This window comes from Zea mays, chromosome 6 (genome assembly GCF_902167145.1).
Source record: "Zea mays cultivar B73 chromosome 6, Zm-B73-REFERENCE-NAM-5.0, whole genome shotgun sequence".
NCBI lineage: Eukaryota > Viridiplantae > Streptophyta > Magnoliopsida > Poales > Poaceae > Zea > Zea mays.
Genome location: NC_050101.1, coordinates 163739126 through 163764004, shown reverse-complemented (window position 1 = coordinate 163764004; position 24879 = coordinate 163739126). Strand labels below are relative to the sequence as shown.

Here is a 24879-nt window from a genome sequence, read left to right as displayed (position 1 = left end):
CAAGTGCGCAAATATGAGAGATTTAATCTTCTCTTTTCCCATTCCTCAAATGGTGTGATCTCTTTGTTCTTTGTTGGAACTCTATTCAGGACATGACACGCTGTCAAAATCGCCTCACCCCACCATGCCTTGGATAATCCCGCTGTACTCAACATGGCATTCACCAAATCTGTTAGAGTGCGGTTTTTCCTTTCAGCAATCCCATTGGATTGTGGTGAGAATGGCGGTGTCCTCTCATGAATAATACCATGTTCCACGCAGAACTCATCGAACACATTAGAGAAATATTCTCCACCTCGATCGGACCTTAAACGTTTTATTTTCCTTTCAAGTTGGTTCTCAACTTCAGCTTTATAGGTCTTAAAATAATTAAATGCTTCATCTTTTGTTTTTAAGAGATACACATAGCAAAATCTAGTGGAGTTATCTATAAAAGTGAGAAAGTATATTTTACCACCTTTGGTCAAAATTCCATTCATCTCGCACAGATCAGAATGAACAAGTTCTAGAGGTGCCAAACTCCTCGCCTCAGCAGCCTTGTGAGGCTTGTGGGGTTGTTTTGATTCAACACACACATGGCACTTAGACTTTTTGACCAAGTTAAATTTAGGAATTATATTTAGATTTGCTAACCGCATAAGACAACCAAAGCTTGTTTGACAAAAACGTGAATGCCATAAATCTGACTCAACAGAAAAATTAACAGAATTCACCATTTAATTACACACATCATGCAGTGATAAGCGGAACAAACCTCCGCAGTCATATCCTTTACCAACAAAAGTACCATGTTTCGACACAACACATTTATTAGACTCAAGAACAACTTTGTATCTATCTCGACATAGCATCGAAGCACTAACGAGATTCTTCTTGATAGAGGGCACATGCTGCACGCTCTTCAATGGCACTGTCTTTCCCGAAGTAAACTTCAGAATGACCGTACCAACACCAAGAACATGAGCACGCGACCCATTTCCCATTAACAAGGCACCAGACCTCCCGACCTGGTAGGAGAACATAGAGGCATCAGCACACACATGAATGTTTGCACCACTGTCCATCCACCACTCAGGTGAATTACAAACTAAAAGAACAAATGGTAAAGAATTACCATACCCAGATGTTCCATCTCCAGTTTCAGTGGTTACAACATTAGCTGATTTCTTGTCCTATGTGAACTTGCGATCAGGGCACTCTCTAGCCCAATGTTGATCACTGGCACAGACAAAGCATCCTCCCTTTCCCTTGTTATTGTTGTTCTTCTTGTTAAAATGTGTTGTTTGAACAGGTTTATTTGTGTTCTCTTATTTGTTCTGGTTTTTCTTCTTTTTGAACTTGCGGAAGTTTCTCTTCTGCACCACATTAGCAATACAGGTCTCCACACCTTTTCCATTATCCTTTGTTCTAGCCCTTTCCTCAACATCAAGAGTACCAATGAGATCTTCCACATTGAACTCTTGTCTCTTATGTTTGAGAGAGGTAGCAAAGTCCTTCCAAGAAGGTGGCAACTTGGCGATTATAACGCCAGCCACAAACTTGTCAGGCAAAGGACAAGAAAAAAGTTCGAGTTCCTTAGCTAGTTGTCGGGGACCATAATTAGGGGTACCCTCAAGGCTCCTAATTCTCAGCTGGTAACCCCCATCAGCATAAAGCTGCAAAGGCCTGATGGGCGCGATTAAGTCAGGGATCAGTCCATTCGAGGGACTCGATCACGCCTCGCCCGAGCCTAGCCTCGGACAAGGGCAGCCGACCCCGGAGGATTTCCGTCTCGCCCGAGGCCCCCCTCCAGAGGCGAACATATTTCCGGCTCGCCCGAGGCCCTGCCTTCGCCAAGAAGCAACCCTGACTAAATCACCGCACCGACCGACCAAATCGCAGGAGCATTTAATGCAAAGGTGGCTTGACACCTTTATCCTGACGCGCGCCCCCCAGCCGGCAGAGCCGAAGTGACCGCCGTCACTTCGCCGCTCCACTGACCGGCCTGACAGAAGGACAGTGCCACCTGCGCCACTCCGACTGCAGTGCCTCTTGACAGAGTGAGACTGACAGGCAGTCAGGCCCTGCCGAAGGCACCATAGGAAGCTCCACTTCGCCCGACCCAGGGCTCGGACTCGGGCTCAGCCCCGGAAGACGGCGAACTCCGCTCCGCCCGACCCAGGGCTTGGACACGGGCTCAGCCCCGGAAGACGACGAACTCCGCTCCGCCCGACCCAGGGCTCGGACTTGGGCTCAGCCCTAGAAGACGACGAACTCCGCTCCGCCCAACCCAGGGCTCGGACTTGGGCTCAGCCCTAGAAGACGACGAACTCCGCTCCACCCGACCCAGGGCTCGGACTTGGGCTCAGCCCCAGAAGACGACGAACTCCGCTCCGCCTGACCCAGGGCTCGGACTTGGGCTCAGCCCCAGAAGACGACGAACTCCGCTCCGCCCGACCCAGGGCTCGGACTTGGGCTCAGCCCCAGAAGACGACGAACTCCGCTCCGCCCGACCCAGGGCTCGGACTTGGGCTCAGCCCTAGAAAACGACGAACTCCACCTCGCCCGACCCAGGGGCTCGGACTCGACCTCGGCCACGGAAGACAGACTCGACCTCGGCTTCGGAGGAGCTTCCACATCGCCGAACCTAGGGCGCAGACCAGCCACATCAATAGGAGGCGCCATCATCACCCTACCCCGAGCTGACTCGGGCCGCAGGGAACAAGACCGGCGTCCCATCTGGCTCGCTCCGCCAGATAGGCAATGATGGCGCCCCACATACTCTATGACGACGGCGGCTCTCAGCCCCCTTACGGAAGCAAGAGGATGTCAGCAAGGATTCCACCGCTCCGACAGCTGTCCCTCCGCCAGGCTCCATCGCTCCTCCGACGGCCACGACATCACACCAGCTGGGTGCCAAAATCTCTCCGGCTGCCACAACGGCATGTACTTAGGGTGCTAGCTCTCCTCCGCTAGACACGTAGCACTCTGCTACACCCCCCATTGTACACCTGGATCCTCTCCTTACGCCTATAAAAGGAAGGACCAGGGCCCTCTTAGAGAGGGTTGGCCGCGCGGGGACGAGGACGAGACAGGCGCTCGCTTGAAGCCGCTCGCTCCCTCTCCCACGTGGACGCTTGTAACCCCCTATTGCAAGCCACCCGACCTGGGCGCGGGACGAACACGAAGGCCGCGGGATTCCCACCTCTCTCACGCCGGTCTCCTGCCGCCTCGCTCTCCCCCCTTCGCGCTCGCCCTCGCGCTCGACCCATCTGGGCTGGGGCACGCGACGACATTCACTCGTCGGCCCAGGGCCCCCCCGGTCTCGAAACGCCGATAGTTGGCGCGCCAGGTAGGGGCCTGCTGCGTGTTGACGAACAGCTTCCCATCAAGCTCCAGATGGGCAGTCTCCAGCAACCTCTCCAACCCGGGACAGTGCTCCGTTTCGGGAGTCTTGAGTTCATGTCCCTCGACTGCAGCTACGACATGATACTCCTTCCACCGCCGCGCGACAACGACAATGGCGGCCAACAGCCCGCCCGCCGGCGGCGGAATCGACGACGTCTTCCCCGCGTGGTGGAAGAACAACCTTCGAGCTCATCCCGCCCTCTTCCCCGCCGACGGAGGGGAAGGCAGGGCAACCAAGGCCAAGCAGGAGGCAGCGCTTCGTTGGCTGTCGAGCGAGTCGACAGCGCCGGCACCCCAACGGGGGCGCACCGGGTATCGACTTCGCGCTTGAGACGAAGACGAGCGTCGTCTCCCCGCGACACGCCAATCCCGAGCAAGCAGACGACGCCAGCGCACTCGCGAAAAGCTTGCTGGACGTCACCCTCATACCTGAGACGACGGTGCAGTCAGTCCCCGACGTGACTTTATCACCGCTCGTCGACCAAGAGGTACTGACCGATTCCCATCCCACGTCATTTGGATTCAGCCTAGCGACCCCACTTTGGCGGGCGCTCTCGTAGAGGTGAGTCCAAACCCTCTGGGGTTTCGCATGCGGTCGCCTTGGGACCGGCTGACGGACGTCTCGACCTACGGGCCCTCTGGGTCCGAGGAAGACGACGAGCCCAGCATCTGCTGGGATTTCTCTGGACTTGGCAACCCCAGTGCCATGCGGGACTTCATGACCGCATGTGACTACTGCCTCTCCGACTGTTCCGACGGTAGCCGCAGCCTCGGCGACGAGGACTGCGGCCCAAGCCGCGAATGTTTCCACGTCGATCTAGGGGGTCCCTCTGAAGGCAATCATCTTGGCATGCCGGAGGACGGTGATCTCCCTAGGCCGGTGCCCCGCGTTGACATCCCACGGGAGCTAGCTGTGGTCCCCGTTCAGGCGGGGGGCCATGACCCACAGCTCGAGCAAATCCGCGGGGTGCAGGCCAGGCTCGACGAGGGAGCAGGAGCGTTTGAGCTGATCCGCCGGGACGTCGGGCAGGCATGGGCGGGCCAACCCCCGGCCGGAGAAATACGTCATCTGCCCCAGGGCTTCCAGCACCGCGTCGCCGACGACGTCAGGGTCAGGCCACCACCCGCATCTAGCGGGGTCGACCAGAACCTGGCTGCAGCAGCGATGCTTCTTCGCGCGATGTCGGAGCCATCAACCACCAAGGGCCGCCGAATCCAGGGGGAGCTCAAGAATCTCCTGGAAGGCGCCGCGGTCCGACGGGCCGAGAGCTCTGCCTCCCGAAGGCAGGGGTACCCCTCGGAACCTCATGTCGCGACTTCCCGATTCATGCGGAAAGCCTCGGTCTACACCGGGCGCACGCGCAACACCGCGCCTGCGGCCCCGGGCCGCCTCGGCAATGAGCACCATCACCGCGACCGTCGGGCCTACCTCGACGAGAGGGTACGCCGAGGCTACCACCCCAGGCGTGGGGGACGCTACGACAGCGGGGAGGATCGGAGTCCCTCGCCCGAACCACCCGGTCCGCAGGCCTTTAGCCGGGCCATCCGACGGGCACCGTTCCCGACCCGGTTCCGACCCCCGACTACTATCACAAAGTACTCGGGGGAGACGAGACCGGAACTGTGGCTCGCGGACTACCGTCTGGCCTGCCAACTGGGCGGAACGGACGATGACAACCTCATCATCCGCAACCTCCCCCTGTTCCTCTCCGACACCGCTCGCGCCTGGTTGGAGCACCTGCCTCCGGGGCAGATCTCCAACTGGGACGACCTAGTCCAAGCTTTCACCGGCAATTTCCAGGGCACGTACGTGCGCCCCGGGAATTCCTAGGACCTCCGAAGCTACCGGCAGCAGTCGGGAGAGTCTCTCCGGGACTACATCCGGCGATTCTCGAAGCAGCGCACCGAGCTGCCCAACATCACCGACTCGGATGTCATCGGCGCGTTCCTCGCCGGCACCACCTGCCGCGACCTGGTGAGCAAGCTGGGTCGCAAGACCCCCACCAGGGCGAGCGAGCTGATGGACATCGCCACCAAGTTCGCCTCCGGCCAGGAGGCGGTCGAGGCTATCTTCCGAAAGGACAAGCAGCCCCAGGGCCGCCCATCGGAAGATGCTCCCGAGGCGTCGACTCAGCGCGGCGCCAAGAAGAAAGGCAAGAAGAAGTCGCAAGCGAAACGCGACGCCGCCGACGCGGACCTTGTCGCCGCCGCCGAGTACAAGAACCCTCGGAAACCCCCCGGAGGTGCCAACCTCTTCGACAAGATGCTCAAGGAGCCATGCCCCTATCGCCAGGGGCCCGTCAAGCACACCCTTGAGGAGTGCGTCATGCTTCGACGCCACTTCCACAGGGTCGAGCCACCCGCGGAGGGTGGCAGGGCCCGCGACGACGACAAGAAGGAAGATCACCAAGCAGGAGAGTTCCCCGAGGTCCGCGACTGCCTCATGATCTACGGTGGGCAAGCGGCGAATGCCTCGGCTCGGCACCGCAAGCAAGAGCGCCGGGAGGTCTGCTCGGTGAAGGTGGCGGCGCCAGTCTACCTAGACTGGTCCGACGAGCCCATCACCTTCGACCAAGCCGACCACCCCGACCACGTGCCGAGCCCGGGGAAATACCCGCCCGTCGTCGACCCCGTCATCGGCGACGTCAGGCTCACCAAGGTCCTCATGGACGGAGGCAGCGGCCTCAACATCATCTACGCCGAGACCCTCGGGCTCCTGCATGTCGATCTGTCCTCCGTCCGAGCAGGCGCTGCGCCCTTCCATGGGATCATTTCCGGGAAGCGCGTCCAGCCCCTCGGACAACTCGACCTTCCCGTCTGCTTCGGAACACCCTCCAACTTCCGAAGGGAGACCCTGACGTTCGAGGTGGTCGGGTTCTGAGGAACCTACCACGCGGTACTGGGAAGACCATGCTACGCGAAGTTCATGGCCATCCCCAACTACACCTACCTGAAGCTCAAGATGTCGGGCCCCAACGGGGTCATCACCGTCGGCCCCACGTACAAACACGCGTTCGAATGCGACGTGGAGTGCGTGGAATACGCCGAGGCCCTCGTCGCCGACCTGGAAAGCCTCTCTAAGGAGGTGCCAGACGTGAAGCGTCATGCCGGCAACTTTGAGCCAGTGGAGACGGTTAAGGCCGTCCCCCTCGACCCCAGCGGCGACGCCTCCAAGCAGATCCGGATCGGCTCTGGGCTCGATCCCAAATAGGAAGCAGTGCTCGTCGACTTTCTCCGCGCGAACGCCGACGTCTTTGCGTGGAGTCCCTCGGACATGCCCGACATACCGAGGGATGTCGCCGAGCACTCGCTGGACGTTCGAGCCAGAGCCTGACCTGTCAAGCAGCCTCTGCGCCGATTCGACGAGGAAAAGCGCAGAGCCATAGGCGAGGAGATCCACAAGCTAATGGCGGCGGGGTTCATCAAAGAGGCGAAAGGCGTCAAGCTCAATCCCGAAAAATGGGTCTTCGGGGTGCCCAGGGCATGTTCTTGGGGTTCATCGTCTCCAAGCGGGGCATCGAAGCCAACCCGGAGAAGATCGCGACCATCGCACAGCACCCCGAGCCCTTGTCGGGGGTACCCGGGGGCTACACGCACCCCCGGGAAGGGCCGCTTGTCATCGCCAAAGTTCTGAAGCCCGGAACGTACAAGCTGGCCAACAGTCAAGGCGAGGTCTACGACAACGCTTGGAACATCTAATAGCTACGTCGCTTCTACCCTTAAGGTGTTTTCAAGTTGTTCGTATACCTCACTCCCACGCAAGTCTTAGTCGTCAAGGAAGGGTCAGCCTCGCCTCGGCAGAGCCTGACCCTCCCTCGGGGGCTAAAAAGGGGGGAACCCCTCTGCGTCAAGATTGGGGAACCTCTCTGCGTCCAAAATTTTCAATCAAAAAGGCTTTTGCGTTCCCCCGGCTATGTCAGAAGCAGGACCCCAAGGAGCGAACGTGGGTGCATGTAAGTGGCAAGGCCGACTGAGCCGAGGGACTCCTATGCCTCCGGGTTAGGGACACCTCACTTGTCACCCGCCACGAAAAGTGACCCCTACTTGGGGAAGCCACCCTGTTACTAACAGGCGAAGCCGGACACGCAAAATAAAAGGGAAAGGAGTACGACTTCATGCAACGGTAACAAAGTGTTCAGGCCTCAGTGGCCGCAGAAAGACACACGTGCATCCAACAGAAATTGTTCCAACAGAGTTAGGCGTCGCCTTGGGAAGGAGCCGCGCCTTCAGCTCCGTCCCCACCTTCGGCAAAGTCCATCCCGGCTTCCGGCGATGGCGCAGGTGGGAGGATCTCCGCCTCAAAGGTGGTCGCCAGCACTGCGCTCGGACCCGCGACGGCCGCATCGAGCCTCTGGACTTCTGCCAAGGCGGCTTCATCTTCGTCGGGAAGGCAATACCCCTCGCTAACCCGCTCCAGGTCCACAACGTAGTGGGAAGCGAGCACGGAGAAGGCCCGCCTGACGCCGTGGTGTAGCGCCTCGCGGAGTCTACCGCGCACATGATCGCCCAAGACTTGAAGGCGACTTTGAGGGGAGCTTCCTGAGGGGACGTCGCCGGAGCCAAGGACCCGGTAAACGTCCGAGACGGCCTCGGACATGGCCGCGTGGTCGGCCTCCCTCTACTCGGCCGCCCCGGCAAGCGCCTCGGCAAGAGCCTTGGCGGACTCATCAAGGGCGGACTCGAGCTCTGCGAACAGCCAGAAGAAAGATCTCAAACATAAGCAGAGGAAACAAGCAGGAACGAAAACCAAGGATGGCCAAGGCGTACCTCCGGCTCGGGCACGCTGCTCCGAGGCTGTGACCTGGGCTACGGCTAAGTCGGCTGCAAGGGTTTCGGCCCGGCTTTCGGCCTCGGCAGCCTGGCCCCGAGATTGGTCCCGCTCCTTGATGACCCGGTCGAACTCCGACTGCTGTCGTTGCGCTTCTGCGCGCGCCGCGACAGCCTCCGCGCGCGCCGCTGCCGCCTCGGCTCTCAGATCGGTGCAGAGCAACTGAAGGTCCGCTACCTCGGCACCCTGCTGAGAGAGGCGCGCAGTAGCCCCGGCGAGCGAGGTCCTCAGGGATCACAGCGAGCCCCAGACGTCGACCTCGCGGCGGATGAACGACGACTTGGCGGCGCTCCGATCCGTCAGATCCTGAGGGAAGGAAGCGGGGCGTCACGAAAGACGCCTTGGTCACAAAAGAGAAAAGGTATGCCTGAAACCGTTACCTGGAGGATTTTGGGGACGTCCCTGCAGAAAACCTCCAGCGACGACCGGAGCGACCCCACCGTTGCTTCGGCACACTCGCGGAGCTCGTCCCAGGACTGGTCCTCCCGTTCATCGTCGAGAACGAAGACGGGATTCGAGGCCTCACGGGTCCGGAACCGGAGCAACTGGCGCCGGCCCTCGGAGCTCCGCCGCACAGCGACGAGGCTGCCGCCCGACGGGACGGATCACGTCTCCACGCCCCCCTCTTCCGAGGCACCGAGCGCCGACACCTCAGCCGTCTCAACGTCGGCAGCGACCGGTCGCTCGCCGACTGGGGCGGCGGCGACTTCAGTAGCGACAGGCGCCGGCACGGCCGGCACGTCCGGTGGGCAAGGGGCCACGTCCGCATCAGCCGCCTCCCCTATCACAATGGCCGCCTCAGCAGAAGAGCCAGCCTCGGGAACCCGCTCCACGGCGACTGGTGCCGCCTGAGCCCCCTGCTGTGGAGCACCTTGCGAGAAGGTCAGCTGAACGGCAAGGCCCGGAGCGGCGCTGGCCGCGCAAGCCGGCGCCGTCTTAAGGGCCTTCCGGGGTGCCAGGTCGGTCAGGCCATGGCTTCGCTTGCTGAGGGAAAAAGAAAAATCACGGCCGGGACATATGAATGGAAAGCCAGGACGAAGACATTCCAAGGTACTTACCCGCTCCGAGCCATGATCAACCGCACCTGGGGGGAGGTCTCTTGGACCTCGACCCCCGGAACCGCCGCCGAGGTCCGCTTCGTCGGCAGCTTCGGCACCACCCTCGGGGGCTGGCTTGACGGCTCCTGGCCAAACCCCAAGCCGGGGCTGAGGCCAAGGCGGGCAGCCATGTCATCCTCCTCGTCATCATCTTCATCATCGTCGTCGTCGTCGGGCGTTTCCGGCGACGGCTCCCTCGGGAGCCCCTCCCTCTCCTGCCGGCGACGAAGCTTTTCCAAGGCGTCTCGAGCCCGCCTCCGCTCGCGGGCCCGGTCCTTCTCCGCGTCCTTCTTTTTCTTCTTCTCCTCCGCGGCGACCCGCCGCGCTGCTCGGTCCACCGCATCCTGCGGGACCCGTGGCAGGGAAGGCTTGTGCCACCCCACCTCCTGAAGAAGGGGGAAAACCCCAATCGTAAGAACCAGGAGCAACCCGATGCAAGAGAAAGGAAGAAGCGGACACTCACCAGAGTCACGCACCCTTGGTCTGGGCGCATCAAAAGCTGGGAGAAGGCGCTAGGGTCCGATTTCCCCAACGCGACGGACACCCGCCCATGGAGGACGTCGAAGGGAAGAGGATCAGAGGACATCCGCGAGCCCTCCAAGTCAGCCTCCGGTGTCATCTCCCAAAGCGACAGCCGTCGCTCCGCCAAGGGAAGCACCCTCCGACGGTGGATGGCGGCAATCACTCCCGCAGCGGTGAGTCCCCCTTTCCGCAACGCCTCTAAGGCCTTGAGAAGGGGTTCAAGGTTCTTTTGTCTTTCGTGCGGGGTCCCATGGCGCCAAGCATCGGCGGCGGTGGAGACTACTCGCTGGGAGAACGGTGGGAGCAACTCGCCGTCATTCCGGAGGTAGAACCACCGGCGCTGCCACCCCTTGTTCGAGGACGCGAGGATGGCGGGAATATACAGCGACGCCCGCGACTGCCTCAGCAGGAGGGTGCAGCCGCCGGCCCGCACCGCTGCGCGGACCTTCCTCTCCCCCGTCGGTGAGGCAAAAAGCTCCGCGAAAAAGAGATGGGTCCACAAATCCCAATGGGGGGCGATCCCCAAGTACCCCTCGCACACCGCTACGAAGATGGCGGCCTGCGAGATGGAGTTGGGGCTGAGGTTGTGCAACTCCACCCCGTAGTGGTGCAGGATCGCCCGCATGAAGCGGCTCGCCGGCACACCAAATCCCCGCTCGTGGAAGGAGATGAAGCTCACGATGTACCCCGGCGGTGGGGACGGAGCGGCTCCGCCCACGGGGGGAATCCATTCCGGTCGCTGCTCATCGGTGAGAGGGCGAAGTAAACCCTCGCCAACAAGATCCTCCAGATCACTCGCCGTCACCGTGGAAAAAGGCCATGGGTCGCGCGGCGAGATGATGGTCACCCGGTCAGCCATCACCGAGCGGAAGGGGTGGCGGCGCAAGGGGCAGGGAGGGCGGTTTCCTCTTCTCTGGCTAAGTCTCTCGGGTTGCGAAAACCTAAGAGGGAGGCCGGAAGTGAAGCAAAGAACCGTCACCAGACCCTCTCCCGAGTATATAAAGACCAAGGCGAGACCGGTTCAAACGTTCCGCCCGGACCGGACATGGGATTCAAAAACGCAAAGCGAAACAGCCATTCCCCGAACGGCTCGCGCATGCGCAACGGCCGCCCCGCCAACCACTCGCCCCGTCGCATTAACTCTGCGGCGGGACAGGCGGCGCCTCTGGCAGGAGAAGCGGGCGACGCTTCGCCTTCGCCATAATGACCGCGTCAGTAAAGGTACGCCGCGTCGTTCGATTTCGTATCCTTTTCCTTTTTTCCTCTTTCTCTCTCTTGCAACAGGGACCGGGAAAGGGGGATACCCCGAAAAGGATCCTTCCCTGGGAAGGAACCAGGCTCCGAGCCTCCCTACTGATCAGAGGTTCGAAGGCTGGCCCCCCGGAAGGGTTCGACAGCCGCCTCAGATTGCGTGGGCCCTACACCCACTACTGGTCAGAGGTTCGAAGGCTGGCCCCTCGGAAGGGTTCCACGGCCGCCTCAGGCTACTCGGGCTCCGCGCCCATTACTGATCAGGGGTTCGAAGGCTGGCCCCCGAAGGGTTCACAGCCGCCTCAGACGCCGAGCGAGGGATGACCATGGGTACGTTTGATACATAACCAAGTCTCAAGCTGCGCTCCCGAGGTACCCTAGGACATTTCCGAGACCAGCGGGAACGATCTTGTAACGGAATACCATCAGAGGGAGGCATCGAGCCCTCGGACCCCATCGCCAGGGGACCGGGTCCGGCAGATCACCCGCAGGTACTTTTGGGCGTGCCTCTGGGCCCCTAGCCGACCCCTAACGAACGAGGCACGGACGTCCACTCGGATTACCCGATTGCAGCTCACCGGAGACACCATGTTCGGCGCCCATCGAGGGCAACATGGTGCTTTTCCCCCCTCCTTGCGGAAAGGCGACGCAGGGGCGTATGTAAAAAAGCCGAGCCTGTCCCTGATCGCCCTCTCGCCCTGTGCAGAGGCTCGGGGGCTGCTCTCGCAAACCCGGCTCCGGCCGAACCGTTGACAGCGTCAACATACCAGCCCGAGAACTTAGGACCCGACCGTACACCCGGGCTACGGCCAGCTCGCATGAGGGAACAACCAGACCAGCCGAAGCATTACGCGAGGCATTAAGACCTCGAAGGAGTGAAACCACTCCTCCGAGGCCTCGGGGGCTACACCCGGCGGGTGCGCTCGCGCGCACCCACCGGAACAAAACGCAACCGAGAAAGGCTGGTCCCCTTGCAAAAAAGTGCGACGAAAGCCTCCAAGCGAGTGCTAACACTCCCTTCGAGGCTTGGGGGCTACTGTCGGGGACCATAATTAGGGGTACCCTCAAGGCTCCTAATTCTCAGCTGGTAACCCCCATCAGCATAAAGCTGCAAAGGCCTGACGGGCGCGATTAAGTCAGGGATCAGTCCATTCGAGGGACTCGATCACGCCTCGCCCGAGCCTAGCCTCGGACAAGGGCAGCCAATCCCGGAGGATTTCCGTCTCGCCCGAGGCCCCCTCCAGTGGCGAACATATTTCCGGCTCGCCCGAGGCCCTGCCTTCGCCAAGAAGCAACCCTGACTAAATCGCCGCACCGACCGACCAAATCGCAGGAGCATTTAATGCAAAGGTGGCCTGACACCTTTATCCTGACACGCGCCCCCCAGCCGGCAGAGCCAAAGTGACCGTCGTCACTTCGCCGCTCCACTGACCGGCCTGACAGAAGGACAGCGCCGCATGCGCCACTCTGACTGCAGTGCCTCTTGACAGAGTGAGACTGACAGGCAGTCAGGCCCTGCCGAAGGCACCATAGGAAGCTCCGCTTCGCCCGACCCAGGGCTCGGACTCGGGCTCAGCCCCGGAAGACGGCGAACTCCGCTCCGCCCGACCTAGGGCTCGGACACGGGCTCAGCCCCGGAAGACGACGAACTCCGCTCCGCCCGACCCAGGGCTCGGACTTGGGATCAGCCCCAGAAGACGACGAACTCCGCTCCGCCCGACCCAGGGCTCGGACTTGGGCTCAGCCCTAGAAGACGACGAACTCCACTCCACCCGACCCAGGGCTCGGACTTGGGCTCAGCCCCAGAAGACGACGAACTCCGCTCCGCCCGACCCAGGGCTCGGACTTGGGCTCAGCCCCAGAAGACGACGAACTCCGCTCCGCCCGACCCAGGGCTCGGACTTGGGCTCAGCCCCAGAAGACGACGAACTCCGCTCCGCCCGACCCAGGGCTCGGACTTGGGCTCAGCCCTAGAAAACGACGAACTCCGCCTCGCCCGACCCAGGGGCTCGGACTCGACCTCGGCCACGGAAGACAGACTCGACCTCGGCTTCGGAGGAGCTTCCACATCGCCCAACCTAGGGCGCAGACCAGCCACGTCAACAGGAGGCGCCATCATCACCCTACCCCGAGCTGACTCGGGCCGCAGGGAACAAGACCGGCGTCCCATCTGGCTCGCTCCGCCAGATAGGCAATGATGGCGCCCCGCATACTCTGTGACGACGGCGGCTCTCAGCCCCCTTACGGAAGCAAGAGGACGTCAGCAAGGATTCCACCGCTCCGACAGGCTCCATCGCTCCTCCGACGGCCACGACATCACACCAGCTGGGTGCCAAAATCTCTCCGGCTGCCACAACGGCATGTACTTAGGGCGCTAGCTCTCCTCCGCTAGACACGTAGCACTCTGCTACACCCCCCATTGTACACCTAGATCCTCTCCTTACGCTTATAAAAGGAAGGACCAGGGCCCTCTTAGAGAGGGTTGGCCGCGCGGGGACGAGGACGAGACAGGCGCTCGCTTGAAGCCGCTCGCTCCCTCTCCCGCGTGGACGCTTGTAACCCCCTACTGCAAGCGCACCCGACCTGGGCGCGGGACGAACACGAAGGCCGCGGGATTCCCACCTCTCTCACGCCGGTCTCCGGCCGCCTCGCTCTCCCCCCTTCGCGCTCGCCCTCGCGCTCGACCCATCTGGGCTGGGGCACGCAACGACATTCACTCGTCGACCCAGGGACCCCCCGGTCTCAAAACGCCGACACTAGTGCCTGAAACTCATGAGCCTGTTCCACTACAGATCGGTTCTCAACCATCTTGTAGTCATACAGCTGCTCCATGAGATACAGCTCGCTACCAGCGTCGGTAACTCCAAACTTTCCAACAAGTGCATCCCACAGCTCTTTCCCTATAGGAAGGATGATATAGCTTTTCTAGAATTTTGTATCAAGTGCGCTAATTACTGCACCTCGAAAGAGGTTGTCTTCAGCCTTAAACTTAGCCTCATCCTCAGGAGGTAAGTCGGCAGGCTTGCCCTCAGCAGTATGAAAACAAGACATTGCAGTAATCCACAATTCCATTTTAGCTTTCCATATCAAGAAGTTTTTACCATCATCAAAAGGATCAGGCTTTAGCACGGCAGCAAAACCTCTGACAGAAAAATGCCTAACATTAGGTTTTTGGATTGTTAGAATTATAGGCATTTTCCATATCATTTTAATTCCATAAATTAATATTATGATGATGACATATACGAAATAATTAATCATAGAAATCGTGATCTCAAATATATCCATAACAATATGGATCATGAGAACACAAAGCATATGAATCATATAAATATAATAAGTATATAAACATGGTTCAAGTATTATTACGGAACAACTTAAAATAAACAGATAGTAATATAAACAACATGACTGTAAGATTAAAACAAACAGATATAACATATTATAATATGACAGAACAGATGAGATAAAATCATTGCTACATATGAAACAACACATATGAATATATGAAACATATATAATATGTAGAACGCAAAATAGTAAGGACATAAATTGATCATACCCTCCCATGCGCTCTGATGATCCAGATCCTTGTCCAGCTTCTCTTGTCATGTCGTCAGGAAGAAGATATTTTGGGCAGTCGCGTAGACGCTCTCCAAAAACCTAATTGTCGATCCCCCGTGCAAGGTCTCGAACGGCAAGGGCTTCGGAGGCACCTGCCCTCTCGCTTCTCTGTGCGCGCAGAGCTACGAGATGGAAACACCCACACTTGCGCTGGACTGTGATTCTGAAGGTTCTGCTCTCGTGTACCAAGTGACAGGCATTCTCCCCTTTTTATCATCGCGGAAGGGAAGCTGAATGAAAGGTTTAACCCGGAGTTGAAACTCCCACGGTTAATGATTGCTAAAAATTAACACAACCACACCACGCCCGCGCGTCGCTTGCCACGCCATGCCACGCCAGGCCGGCGGCGACGCGCGCGTGGCACGCCCTTGTACATTTCTTGACTTCTCAAATTAAGTGGAATAATTCTCACCATATAAGTCAAGTCAAAAGACACTTGGACTTTCAATATAGTACTATTGGTATTCTCCATCATTAAATACCATAAAGTTTATTGAATAAATGGGCCAAGCCCATAAAAGATCCAACAGTGTCAAAGTTTGTCGAGTGTTTTTAAGATTTTGATGAGTGGCCGAAGCAATCGGCAAAGCAGCTGTGACTGGTAGTGAATTGACACAAAGATTTCATAAAGTGGCAACCATTTCTGCACATTTCCCATCAAAAACCATTTCTGGACATATGTATGTAAACTGATAAGAGTAGCACAAAATACAGAACAGTTGCAACACACTAGGCACAGCAAACAGAACACATCTGAATCTTAGTTGCATACAATTTCAGCTACTGTCTCACTGTTAACAGAACCAACGATTTATCGCAAGACGAACATACACATGATTTATCGCACTCAAACACAATGGCTTTCGTAACCATAAACCTGCGATCTCAAGGGAAAAGCCAAGCCGGAGGAGAGTTGTACGAAGGAACCCGCTCCGGGAAGTAGAGTTCGACGTGGGAAGGCAGCGGCCCTTCCGGTGGCGACCACCTGCCGATGTCGTTGCAAGGGTACTTCCTCTCATTGACTCCGCCGAACATCATCTCGGCGTCGTAGAAGCTCCGATCATCCAAGAAGAAGATGCCTTCCTTGAACCTCGGGTAATCACGCACCTCGTAGGACCTGGAGCATCCTCGCCCCACGAACAGCATCCGGCCACCCAATTCACCCAGCTCGATCCAATTCCAGGTCCTAGTGTACTCATTAGCCACCTCCCCGTTATGGCCTGCCTGGATGATATTCGTAGGCGTCGTCGTCATCCGGAAAACCTTGAACGAAGAAGTCGGCGCGTGATGGTGGGCAGCGAGCCTGACGACCATCAGCAGTTCCCCGCCGGATACCACGAGGTAGCGAGCGTGGACGAACTGTTCGTCATTGCACCCGCCTTCCTGTAAGCACGTTAACGCCGCCAACAGCGCTACCAGAATAATCCCACCATTATCATCATAGACCCCTCCGCACACGAGGATATGCCCACCTTGGGTTAGGAAATGGAAGGAGTTCTGGTAGTACACGACGTCCTCCAGTTCCCACTCCGGCCCAACAGGCGCGGCGGGCAAAACGTCGCAGACAGCCACATCATCCCCTGGGCCCCAGAACGCGAAGTCGCGTCGGTGCGGCCCGTTGAGGTCCGGCTGGTAGGTGACGATGCCCGCGGCGGCGCATTCCGGGTGATCAGGCGGGGAGGAGAGGGTGGCGGCGAGGACGACCATGCTGAGGACTTCGTAAGCGGTGTGAACCACGACGTCGACCACGTCGGGTAGCGCGCGGGACTCTCCGGTGCGGATGTTGAGCAGCCGGTGCCCGCGAGTCTGACCGTAGGCGAGGAAGAACCAACCGCCGTCGTACGAGCCGAAGTAGCGGGGCGCGGGCAAGGGCAACATGTTGTGTTCGCGGCAACCGCTGAGGTAGCAGTAGACGCCAGTCACGTCCGCGGGCGGGAGGAGGAGCGACGGGAGCTGAAATGTCGGAGGCTCTGCCTGCTCGACCGCCGCGAGCCACGCCTGGCAAACGGCGGCCATCCGCGCGCGGTCGATTGCGCATGGGACGCGGTTCATGATCTCCGTCACCAAGTTGATGTCGAGGTTCGCCCACCGCCGAGGCACAGCCATGGGAGGCAAGGATTAGACGCCAAGAACTTCGGGGAATGAAAGCCTTGCGGTGCCTGGGACTCCTTTTTGTTCTGGAAGAAGAGCCGTGGGCAGAGAGCGCAGGAGAGCCGTTGCAAGAGGATGCAAGGCGAAGCTCTGTTTCGACAACGGATCACGCTACAGAATCTTTTGGGCTATGTTTGTTTAGGTCGGCTGGAACGTGAGGTATCTGTTGTTACTGTGTATCTGGCAGTTGCAACAAGACCTTTATGTATTTGATTGCTTTGACGTCTGCAACTATTTTTTAGAGTCATATCTAAAAGATTGGTGATGACCAATTTCCAATGGCGGACCTAGAAATTAAACATAGTCTAGTCCAGATTATCATGTGCTAATAACTATAGTGTCGGCGTTTCGAGACCGGGGGTCCCTGAGCCGACGAGTGAGTGTGTCGCGTGCCCCAGCCCAGATGGGTCGAGCGCGTGGGCGAGCGCGAAGGGGGAAGAGGCGAGGTGGCCGGAGACGGGCGTGAGAGAGGTGGAAATCCCGCGGCCTTCGTGTTCGTCCCGCGCCCAGGTCGGGTGCGCTTGCAGTAGGGGGGTTACAAGCGTCCACGCGGGTGAGGGAAGCGAGCGGCCCCAAGAGAGCGCCTGTCCCGTCCTCGTCCCGCGCGGCCAACCTTCTCTAAGAAGGCCCTGGTCCTTCCTTTTATAGTTGTAAGGAGAGGATCCAGGTGTACAATGGGGGGTGTAGCAGAGTGCTACGTGTCTAGCGGAGGGAGAGCTAGCGCCCTAAGTACATGCCAATGTGGCAGCCGGAGAGATCTTGGCACCCTGCTGGTGTGATGTCGTGGCTGTCGGAGGAGCAACGGAGCTTGGCGGAGGGACAGCTGTCGGAGCGGTCGAGTCTTTGCTGACGTCCCTCTGCTTCCGTAAGGGAGCTGAGAGCCGTCGTCGTCACAGGGCACGAGGGGCGTCATCATTGCCTATCCGGCGGAGCTGGCCAGATGGGACACCGGTCTTGCTCTCTGCGGCCCGAGTCGGCTCGGGGTAGGGTGATGATGGCGCTCCCTGTTGACGTGGCGGGCCCGCGCCCGAGGCCGGGCGACGTGGGGGCTCCTCCGAAGCTGGGGTCGAATTTGTCTTCCGCTGCCGAGGCCGAGCCCGAGCCCCTGGGTCGGGCGAGGCGGAGGTCGTTCAGCAGAGGCCAGGGCGGAGTCTGAGCCCTGGGGTCGGGCGAAGCGGAGTTCGTCGCCTTCTGGGGCTGAGCCCGAGTCCGAGCCCTGGGTCGGGCGGAGCGGAGTTCGCCGTCTTCCGGGTCTTAGCCCGAGTCCGAGCCCTGGGGTCGGGCGGAGCGGAGTTCGCCGTCTTCCGGGTCTTAGCCCGAGTCCGAGCCCTGGGTCGGGCGGAGCGGAGTTCGCCGTCTTCCGGGTCTTAGCCCGAGTCCGAGCCCTGGGGTCGGGCGGAGCGGAGTTCACCGTCTTCCGGGTCTTAGCCCGAGTCCGAGCCCTGGGTCGGGCGGAGCGGAGTTTCCTATGGCGCCTTTGGCAGGGCCTGACTGCCTGTCAGCCTCACTCGTCGGAGTGGCGCAGGCGGCGCTGTCCTTCTGTCAGTTCGGTCAGTGGTGCGGCGAAGTGACGGCGGTCACTTCGGCTCTGCCGGGGGGGCGCGCGTCAGGATAAAGGTGTCAGGCCACCTTTGCGTTAAATGCCCCTGCGACTCGGTCGGTCGGTACGGCGATTTAGTCAGGGTTGCTTCTTAGCGAAGGCAAGGCCTCGGGCGAGCCGGAGATGTGTCCGCCGTTAAAGGGGGGCCTCGGGCGAGACGGAAACCCCTCGGGGTTGGCTGCCCTTGTCCGAGGCTAGGCTCGGACGAGGCGTGATCGAGTCACTCGTATGGACTGATCCCTGACTTAATCGCACCCATCAAGCCTCTGCAGCTTTATGCTGATGGGGGTTACCAGCTGAGAATTAGGCGTCTTGAGGGTACCCCTAATTATGGTCCCCGACAGTAGCCCCCGAGCCTCGAAGGGAGTGTTAGCACTCGCTTGGAGGCTTTCGTCGCACTTTTTTGCAAGGGGACCAGCCTTTCTCGGTTGCATTTGGTTCCGGTGGGTGCGCGCGAGCGCACCCGCCGGGTGTAGCCCCCGAGGCCTCGGAGGAGTGGTTTCACTCCTTCGAGGTCTTAATGCCTTGCGTAATGCTTCGGCTGGTCTGGTTGTTCCCTCATGCGAACTGGCCGTAGCCCGGGTGCACGGTCGGGGCCCAAGCTCTCGGGCTGGTATGTTGACGCTGTCAATGGTTTGGCCGGAGCCGGGTTTGCGAGAGCAGCCCCCGAGCCTCCGCACAGGGCGAGAGGACGATCAGGGACAGACTCGGCTTTTTACATACGCCCCTACGTCGCCTTTCCGCAAGGAGGAGGGGGGGAGTGCGCCATGTTACCCTCGATGGGCACCGAACATGGTGTCTCCGATGAGCTGCAAGCGGGTAATCCGAGTGGACGTCCGTGCCCCGTTCGTTGGGGGTCGGCTAGGGGCCCAGAGGCACGCCCAAAAGTACCTGCTGGTGATTTGCCGGACCCGGTCCCCTGGCAACGGGGTCCGAGGGCTCGATGCCTCCCTCCGATGGGATTCCGTTACAAGATCGCTCCCGCTGGTCTCGGAAATGTCCTAGGGTACCTCGGGAGCGCAGCCCGAGCCTCGGTTATGTATCGAACGTACCCCTGGTCATCCCTCGCTCGGCGTCTGAGGCGACTGTGAACCCTTCGGGGGCCAGCCTTCGAACCCCTGATCAGTAATGGGCGCGGAGCCCGAGTAGCCTGAGGCGGCCGTGAAGCCCTTCGGGGGGCCGGCCTTCGAACCTCTGACCAGTAGTGGGTGTAGGGCCCACGTGATCTGAGGCGGCTGTTGAACCCCTCGGAGGGCCAGCCTTTGAACCTCTGATCAGTAGGGGGGGCTCGGAGCCCGGTTCCTTCACAGGGAAGGATCCTTTTCGGGGTATCCCCCTTTCCCGGTCCCTGTTGCAAGAGATAGAGAAAGAGGAAAAAAGGAAAAGGATACGAAATCGAACGACGTGGCGTACCTTTTTTGGCGCGGTTATTACGACGAAGGCGAAGCGTCGCCCGCTTCTCCTGCCAGAGGCGCCGTCTGTCCCGCCGCGGAGTTAATGCGACGGGGCGAGTGGTTGGCGGGGCGGCCGTTGCGCGTGCGCGAGCCGTTCGAGGGACGGATCACGGGTGCGCCGTCTTCACACCGTGAGAGGAGGCCCTCTTGCTGCCCCTGGATGGGACGTGAGCCTGGCTGACGACGTGACCGTTGCTCCCGCCCGCCTGCCGCCGTCATTACTGCCGGCCCACTTTCGGCCGCATTGACTGTCGCGCTAGGCTGGCGCCGCTGGGTCGCCTCGAGTCGCGGCATTGGTCCCGCAACCGAAGAGGCGCGACGGTGGCGCAAGTGGCGGTGCTGTTGCCTGCATGCAGCATCCGGCACGCCGGTTGCGCGACGCGTGGGCCTGGGCCTCCGTGCTGGCGCGCTGGGAGTCGGAGAAGCGTGTCCACTTGTCGCGGTTGCATGCCGCCTGCATGGCTGCCCACTCCTTCCGCCCGTTGGTCTGGGCAAAAGTGGGGGGTCGCTTGTAACCGCTGGGCGGTTGTGTGCACCACGCGCGACGCTTTGGCTTCTTCTGCTCTGAGCCGGTTTGCATGACATGCGGGACCCAGCCCCCGCGCCACAGGGGAGGGCCTTGGAGCGTGTTGGAGAAGACTCGGCCCGTGGCGCTTGGGGACGCACGTAGGGAGAGTTGCCTTTAAAAGAAGGGCGACCCCTTTCGGAAGGCAACCATGTCTTCTTCCTCCCTTACGCGTCGCGTCTTTCCACCTTCCAAGCCCCCGGATGGGGGGCATCCGCCGTCTTTTCGCCTCATCGTTGGAGGGACGCAACTCCGCGGGAGTTGGTACCTTTCAGCCATTGTTCGACTTCAAGGATTTTCATCATGCAGCCCGGCTGCACCCCTCCACCGGCGGTCACCCCAGATGGTGACCTCCAGCTTGATGGTGGGGGAAAGCGAGCCGGGCTGCGGCCTCTGCCCCTCCCTCAGCCTCAAGGATTTTCATCACCAAGGCTGGGGAGGGGAGTGTGCCGAGTTGGGGTCGGCCCCTGCGTGGGCGGTGGCCCGCTCCTTCACTAAGTGATGGGGGGGAGGAGCGGTTGTCGTCCGTGGCGCTGGCAGCTGCAGCGTGCCCGGCTTTCGGACGCGAGTGGCTTCGGAGCCGCTCGCGGCGCCGGCGTCTGCCACGGCAGCTGGAAGAGGTTCTTCCGCCGGCGTGGTAGCCAGGGCCGGCCACGGGCTGACCTCCAACTCTACGGCCTTCTGCCCGTCCTTGCCTCACGAGTTTTGGCATGGGCGGGGGCCTCCTGGCAGCGGCATTCGCCCTGAGGTTAGTGCTGCCGCTGTTCGGCCCCCCGGAGCAGAAGTCGTCGTCGTCGCCGCTGCTGGAGCAGGTGACGGCGCGCCGTTCGTCGGTCTTCCGTTGCTCCGCAGGCCTTCCCCCATGGAGTGGGGTTGTTCGTACCTGCGGAGGGGAAACCGGAGTTCCGTTTGTAATGGCACCTTGGATGCCAGTGTGTTTGTTCATTGTGGCTGTCGAGGCCTGAACATGTATGTAATTTCGGCACGGAGCCGTGTTTTTTCCTCATTTTCGAGCACTAAGTCTCGCCTGTTGATTATCTGAACCGCTTTACCAAGCATGAGTCGCCCCGTGTCAAGGTGACGAGTGAGGTATCCGTATCCCGGAGGCGTAGGAGTCCCTCGGCTCGATCGGCCTTGTTGTCTGAGGCTCCTCTAGCTTAGTTAAAGGGACCCCTTGGTCGCTCTTCGACGAGCCGAGGCCAGGGGTAGCGATATCAGCACGAACAGAGGCGGAGTTGGCTCGAAAATGGGAACCTGGTTGGCCGGAGCCTAGCCGGGTTGTCCGTCAGCGGGGCCGACGCCGGAGTCGATCAGCCGAGGCCTCGGGCCGGGCTGGCGCCCTTGGAAGATGGCTCGCCGAGGCCCCAGGGGTAACCGGCCGAGCCGCCTGCTCGGGCCGGATTCCCGGAGAAGTCCCTGGACCGCGTCGCCGTCCGAGGCTGGGTCGGACCTTGCTGAAGGTGTCGTCGATGCCGAGGGTGCTACAGCCCCCTTCAGCGTGAAGACCCGAGCCTGCAGGATCAGATTGTCTTGTAGCGTGTGCCTTCTGCGGCCGCCGAGGCCAGAAAACACACCCTCGCTGCGTTGTAAAGCTGCGTCTCCTTTCCTCTTATTTCGAGCATCTGGACTTTTTGTCGGTAACAGGGATGTTTGTGCGGGCGAGAGTTGCTTCTCGCGGAAGGTGATGAGTGAGGTATCCGTATCCCATAGGCGTGGGAGTCCCTCGGCTCGGTCGGCCTTGCCGCTTACGCGTGCTTTCGCCCGTCCATGAGGCCCTGTCACCGATTCGGTCGAGAAGGCTTGAAGGACCGCCTCGGCAGAAGAGCTTCCGAACGTAAAGACTTGTTCGGTCCGCGGAATCACTTTATCCGAACGCGAGTTACTTATCGCAGAAGGTGATGAGTGAGGTATCCGTATCCCGGAGGCGTAGGAGTCCCTCGGCTCGGTCAGCCTTGGCTGCTTACGTGTAGTCCGTCGTTTCCAGGATCCGCTTTTCGAAGTAGTCAAAAAGCACGAAAGAAATTCTGCTAAAAGGGATCTTTTTTCGAGGAAAATTTCGACGCAGAGGGGGTCTCCCCCCTTTTAGCCCCCGAGGGAGGGTCGGGCTTTGCCGAGGCGAGGCCGACCCTTCCTTGATGACTAAACTTTGCGTGGGTGCGAGGTATATGAACAACTTGAAAACATCTTAAGGGTAGAAGCGACATAGCTGTTTGATGTTCCAAGCGTTGCCGTAGATCTCGCCTTGATTGTTGGCCAGCTTGTATGTTCCGGGCTTCAGAACTTTGGCGATGACGAATGGCCCCTCCCAGGGGGGCGTGAGCTTGTGCCTCCCTCGGGCGTCTCGCCACAGCCGAAGCACCAGGTCGCCCACCTGTAGGTCTCGGGACCGGACCCCTCGGGCGTGGTAGCGTCGCAGGGACTGCTGGTACCGCGCCGAGTGTAGTAAGGCCTTGTCCCGAGCCTCTTCCAGCTGGTCCAGTGAGTCTTCTCGGCTAGCTTGGTTGCTTTGATCGTTGTAGGCCCTCGTCCTCGGGGAGCCGTATTCCAGGTCAGTGGGCAAGATGGCCTCGGCCCCGTAGACCAGGAAGAACGGCGTGAAACCCGTGGCTCGGCTTGGCGTTGTCCTCAGGCTCCAGATCACCGAGGGGAGTTCCTTCATCCATCGCTTGCCGAACTTGTTGAGGTCGTTGTAAATCCGGGGCTTGAGCCCTTGTAGAATCATGCCGTTGGCACGCTCCACTTGCCCATTCGACATGGGATGAGCCACGGCGGCCCAGTCCACCCGGATGTGGTGATCCTCGCAAAAATCCAAGAATTTTTTGCCGGTGAACTGGGTACCGTTGTCAGTGATGATGGAGTTTGGGACCCCGAAGCGATGGATGATGTTGGTGAAGAACGCCACCGCCTGCTCGGACCTGATGCTGTTCAGGGGTCGTACCTCGATCCACTTGGAGAATTTGTCGATGGCGACCAGCAGGTGCGTGTAGCCCCCGGGCGCCTTCTGCAAGGGACCGACGAGGTCCAGACCCCATACAGCAAAGGGCCAGGTGATGGGTATCGTCTGCAGAGCCTGAGCGGGCAGGTGGGTCTGCTTCGCATAGAATTGGCACCCTTCGCAGGTGCAGACAATTCTAGTGGCATCAGCCACCGCCGTTGGCCAGTAGAAGCCTTGCCGGAAAGCATTCCCGACAAGGGCTCGGGGCGCTGTATGATGGCCGCAAGCCCCCGAGTGTATTTCTTGCAGGAGTTCCTGACCTTCGGCGATGGAGATGCATCGCTGGAGGATGCCCGAGGGGCTACGGTGGTAGAGCTCCTCCTCATCGCCCAGCAAGACGAACGACTTGGCGCGTCGCGCTACCCGCCGAGCCTCGGCTTGGTCGAGGGGTAGCTCTCCTCGGCGGAGATACTGCAGGTATGGGGTCTGCCAATTTCGACCAGGCGTGGCCCCGCTCTGCTCCTCCTCAACGTCCAGTGCCTCGCCCTCGGGGGCCGAGGGTACCTCGGGCTGAACCGAGGACGCCTCGGGCTGAGCCGAGGGTGCCTCGGGCTGTGCCGAGGGTGCCTCGGGCTCGGGCGTGTCGTCGACCTTGACGGAGGGTTGATGCAGATCCCGGGAGAAGACGTCCGGGGAACCGTTGTTCGCCCCGAGGCTATTTTAGCCAGCTCGTCCGCAGTCTCGTTGTAGCGCCGAGCGATGTGGTTGAGCTCGAGCCCATAGAACTTGTCTTCCAGGCGCCGAACCTCATCGCAGTAGGCCTCCATCTTCGGGTCGCGGCAGTGGGAGTTCTTCATGACTTGGTCGATGACGAGCTGCGAGTCACCGCGGGCGTCGAGGCGTCTGACTCCTAGCTCGATGGCGATCCGCAACCCATTGACCAGAGCCTCGTACTCAGCCACATTGTTGGACGCCGGGAAATGGAGGCGCAGCACGTAGCGTAGGTGCTTCCCGAGGGGCGAGATGATGAGCAGGCCCGCGCCGGCTCCCGTTTTCATCAGCGACCCGTCGAAAAACATGGTCCAGAGCTCCGGTTGGATCGGAGCCGTCGGCAGCTGGGTGTCGACCCATTCGGCTACGAAGTCCGCCAACACCTGGGACTTGATGGCCTTCCGAGGGGCGAACGAGATCGTTTCGCCCATGATTTCCACTGCCCACTTTGCGATCCTGCCCGAGGCCTCTCGGCACTGGATGATCTCCCCCAGGGGAAGCATGACACCACAGTTACCGGATGAGACTCGAAGTAATGCCGCAACTTCCGCCTCGTCAGGATCACAGCATACAGCAGCTTCTGAACTTGTGGGTAGCGGATCTTGGTCTCGGACAGTACTTCACTGACGAAGTAGACCGGCCTCTGAACGGGCAATGCATGCCCCTCTTCTTGCCTCTCGACCACAATCGCAGC

The 24879-nt window shown here is 60.1% G+C and overlaps 1 protein-coding gene across 1 annotated transcript; it reads right to left on the bottom strand.

Moving 5' to 3' along the window:
• Positions 1-15337: 15337 nt before the first annotated feature.
• Positions 15338-16890, bottom strand: LOC100273472 (uncharacterized). Its single transcript, NM_001147909.1, has one exon. The coding sequence runs from the start codon at positions 16813-16815 to the stop codon at positions 15595-15597; it is 1221 nt and encodes a 406-aa protein (NP_001141381.1). The 5' UTR covers positions 16816-16890; the 3' UTR covers positions 15338-15594.
• Between the last annotated feature and the right edge of the window lie 7989 nt (positions 16891-24879).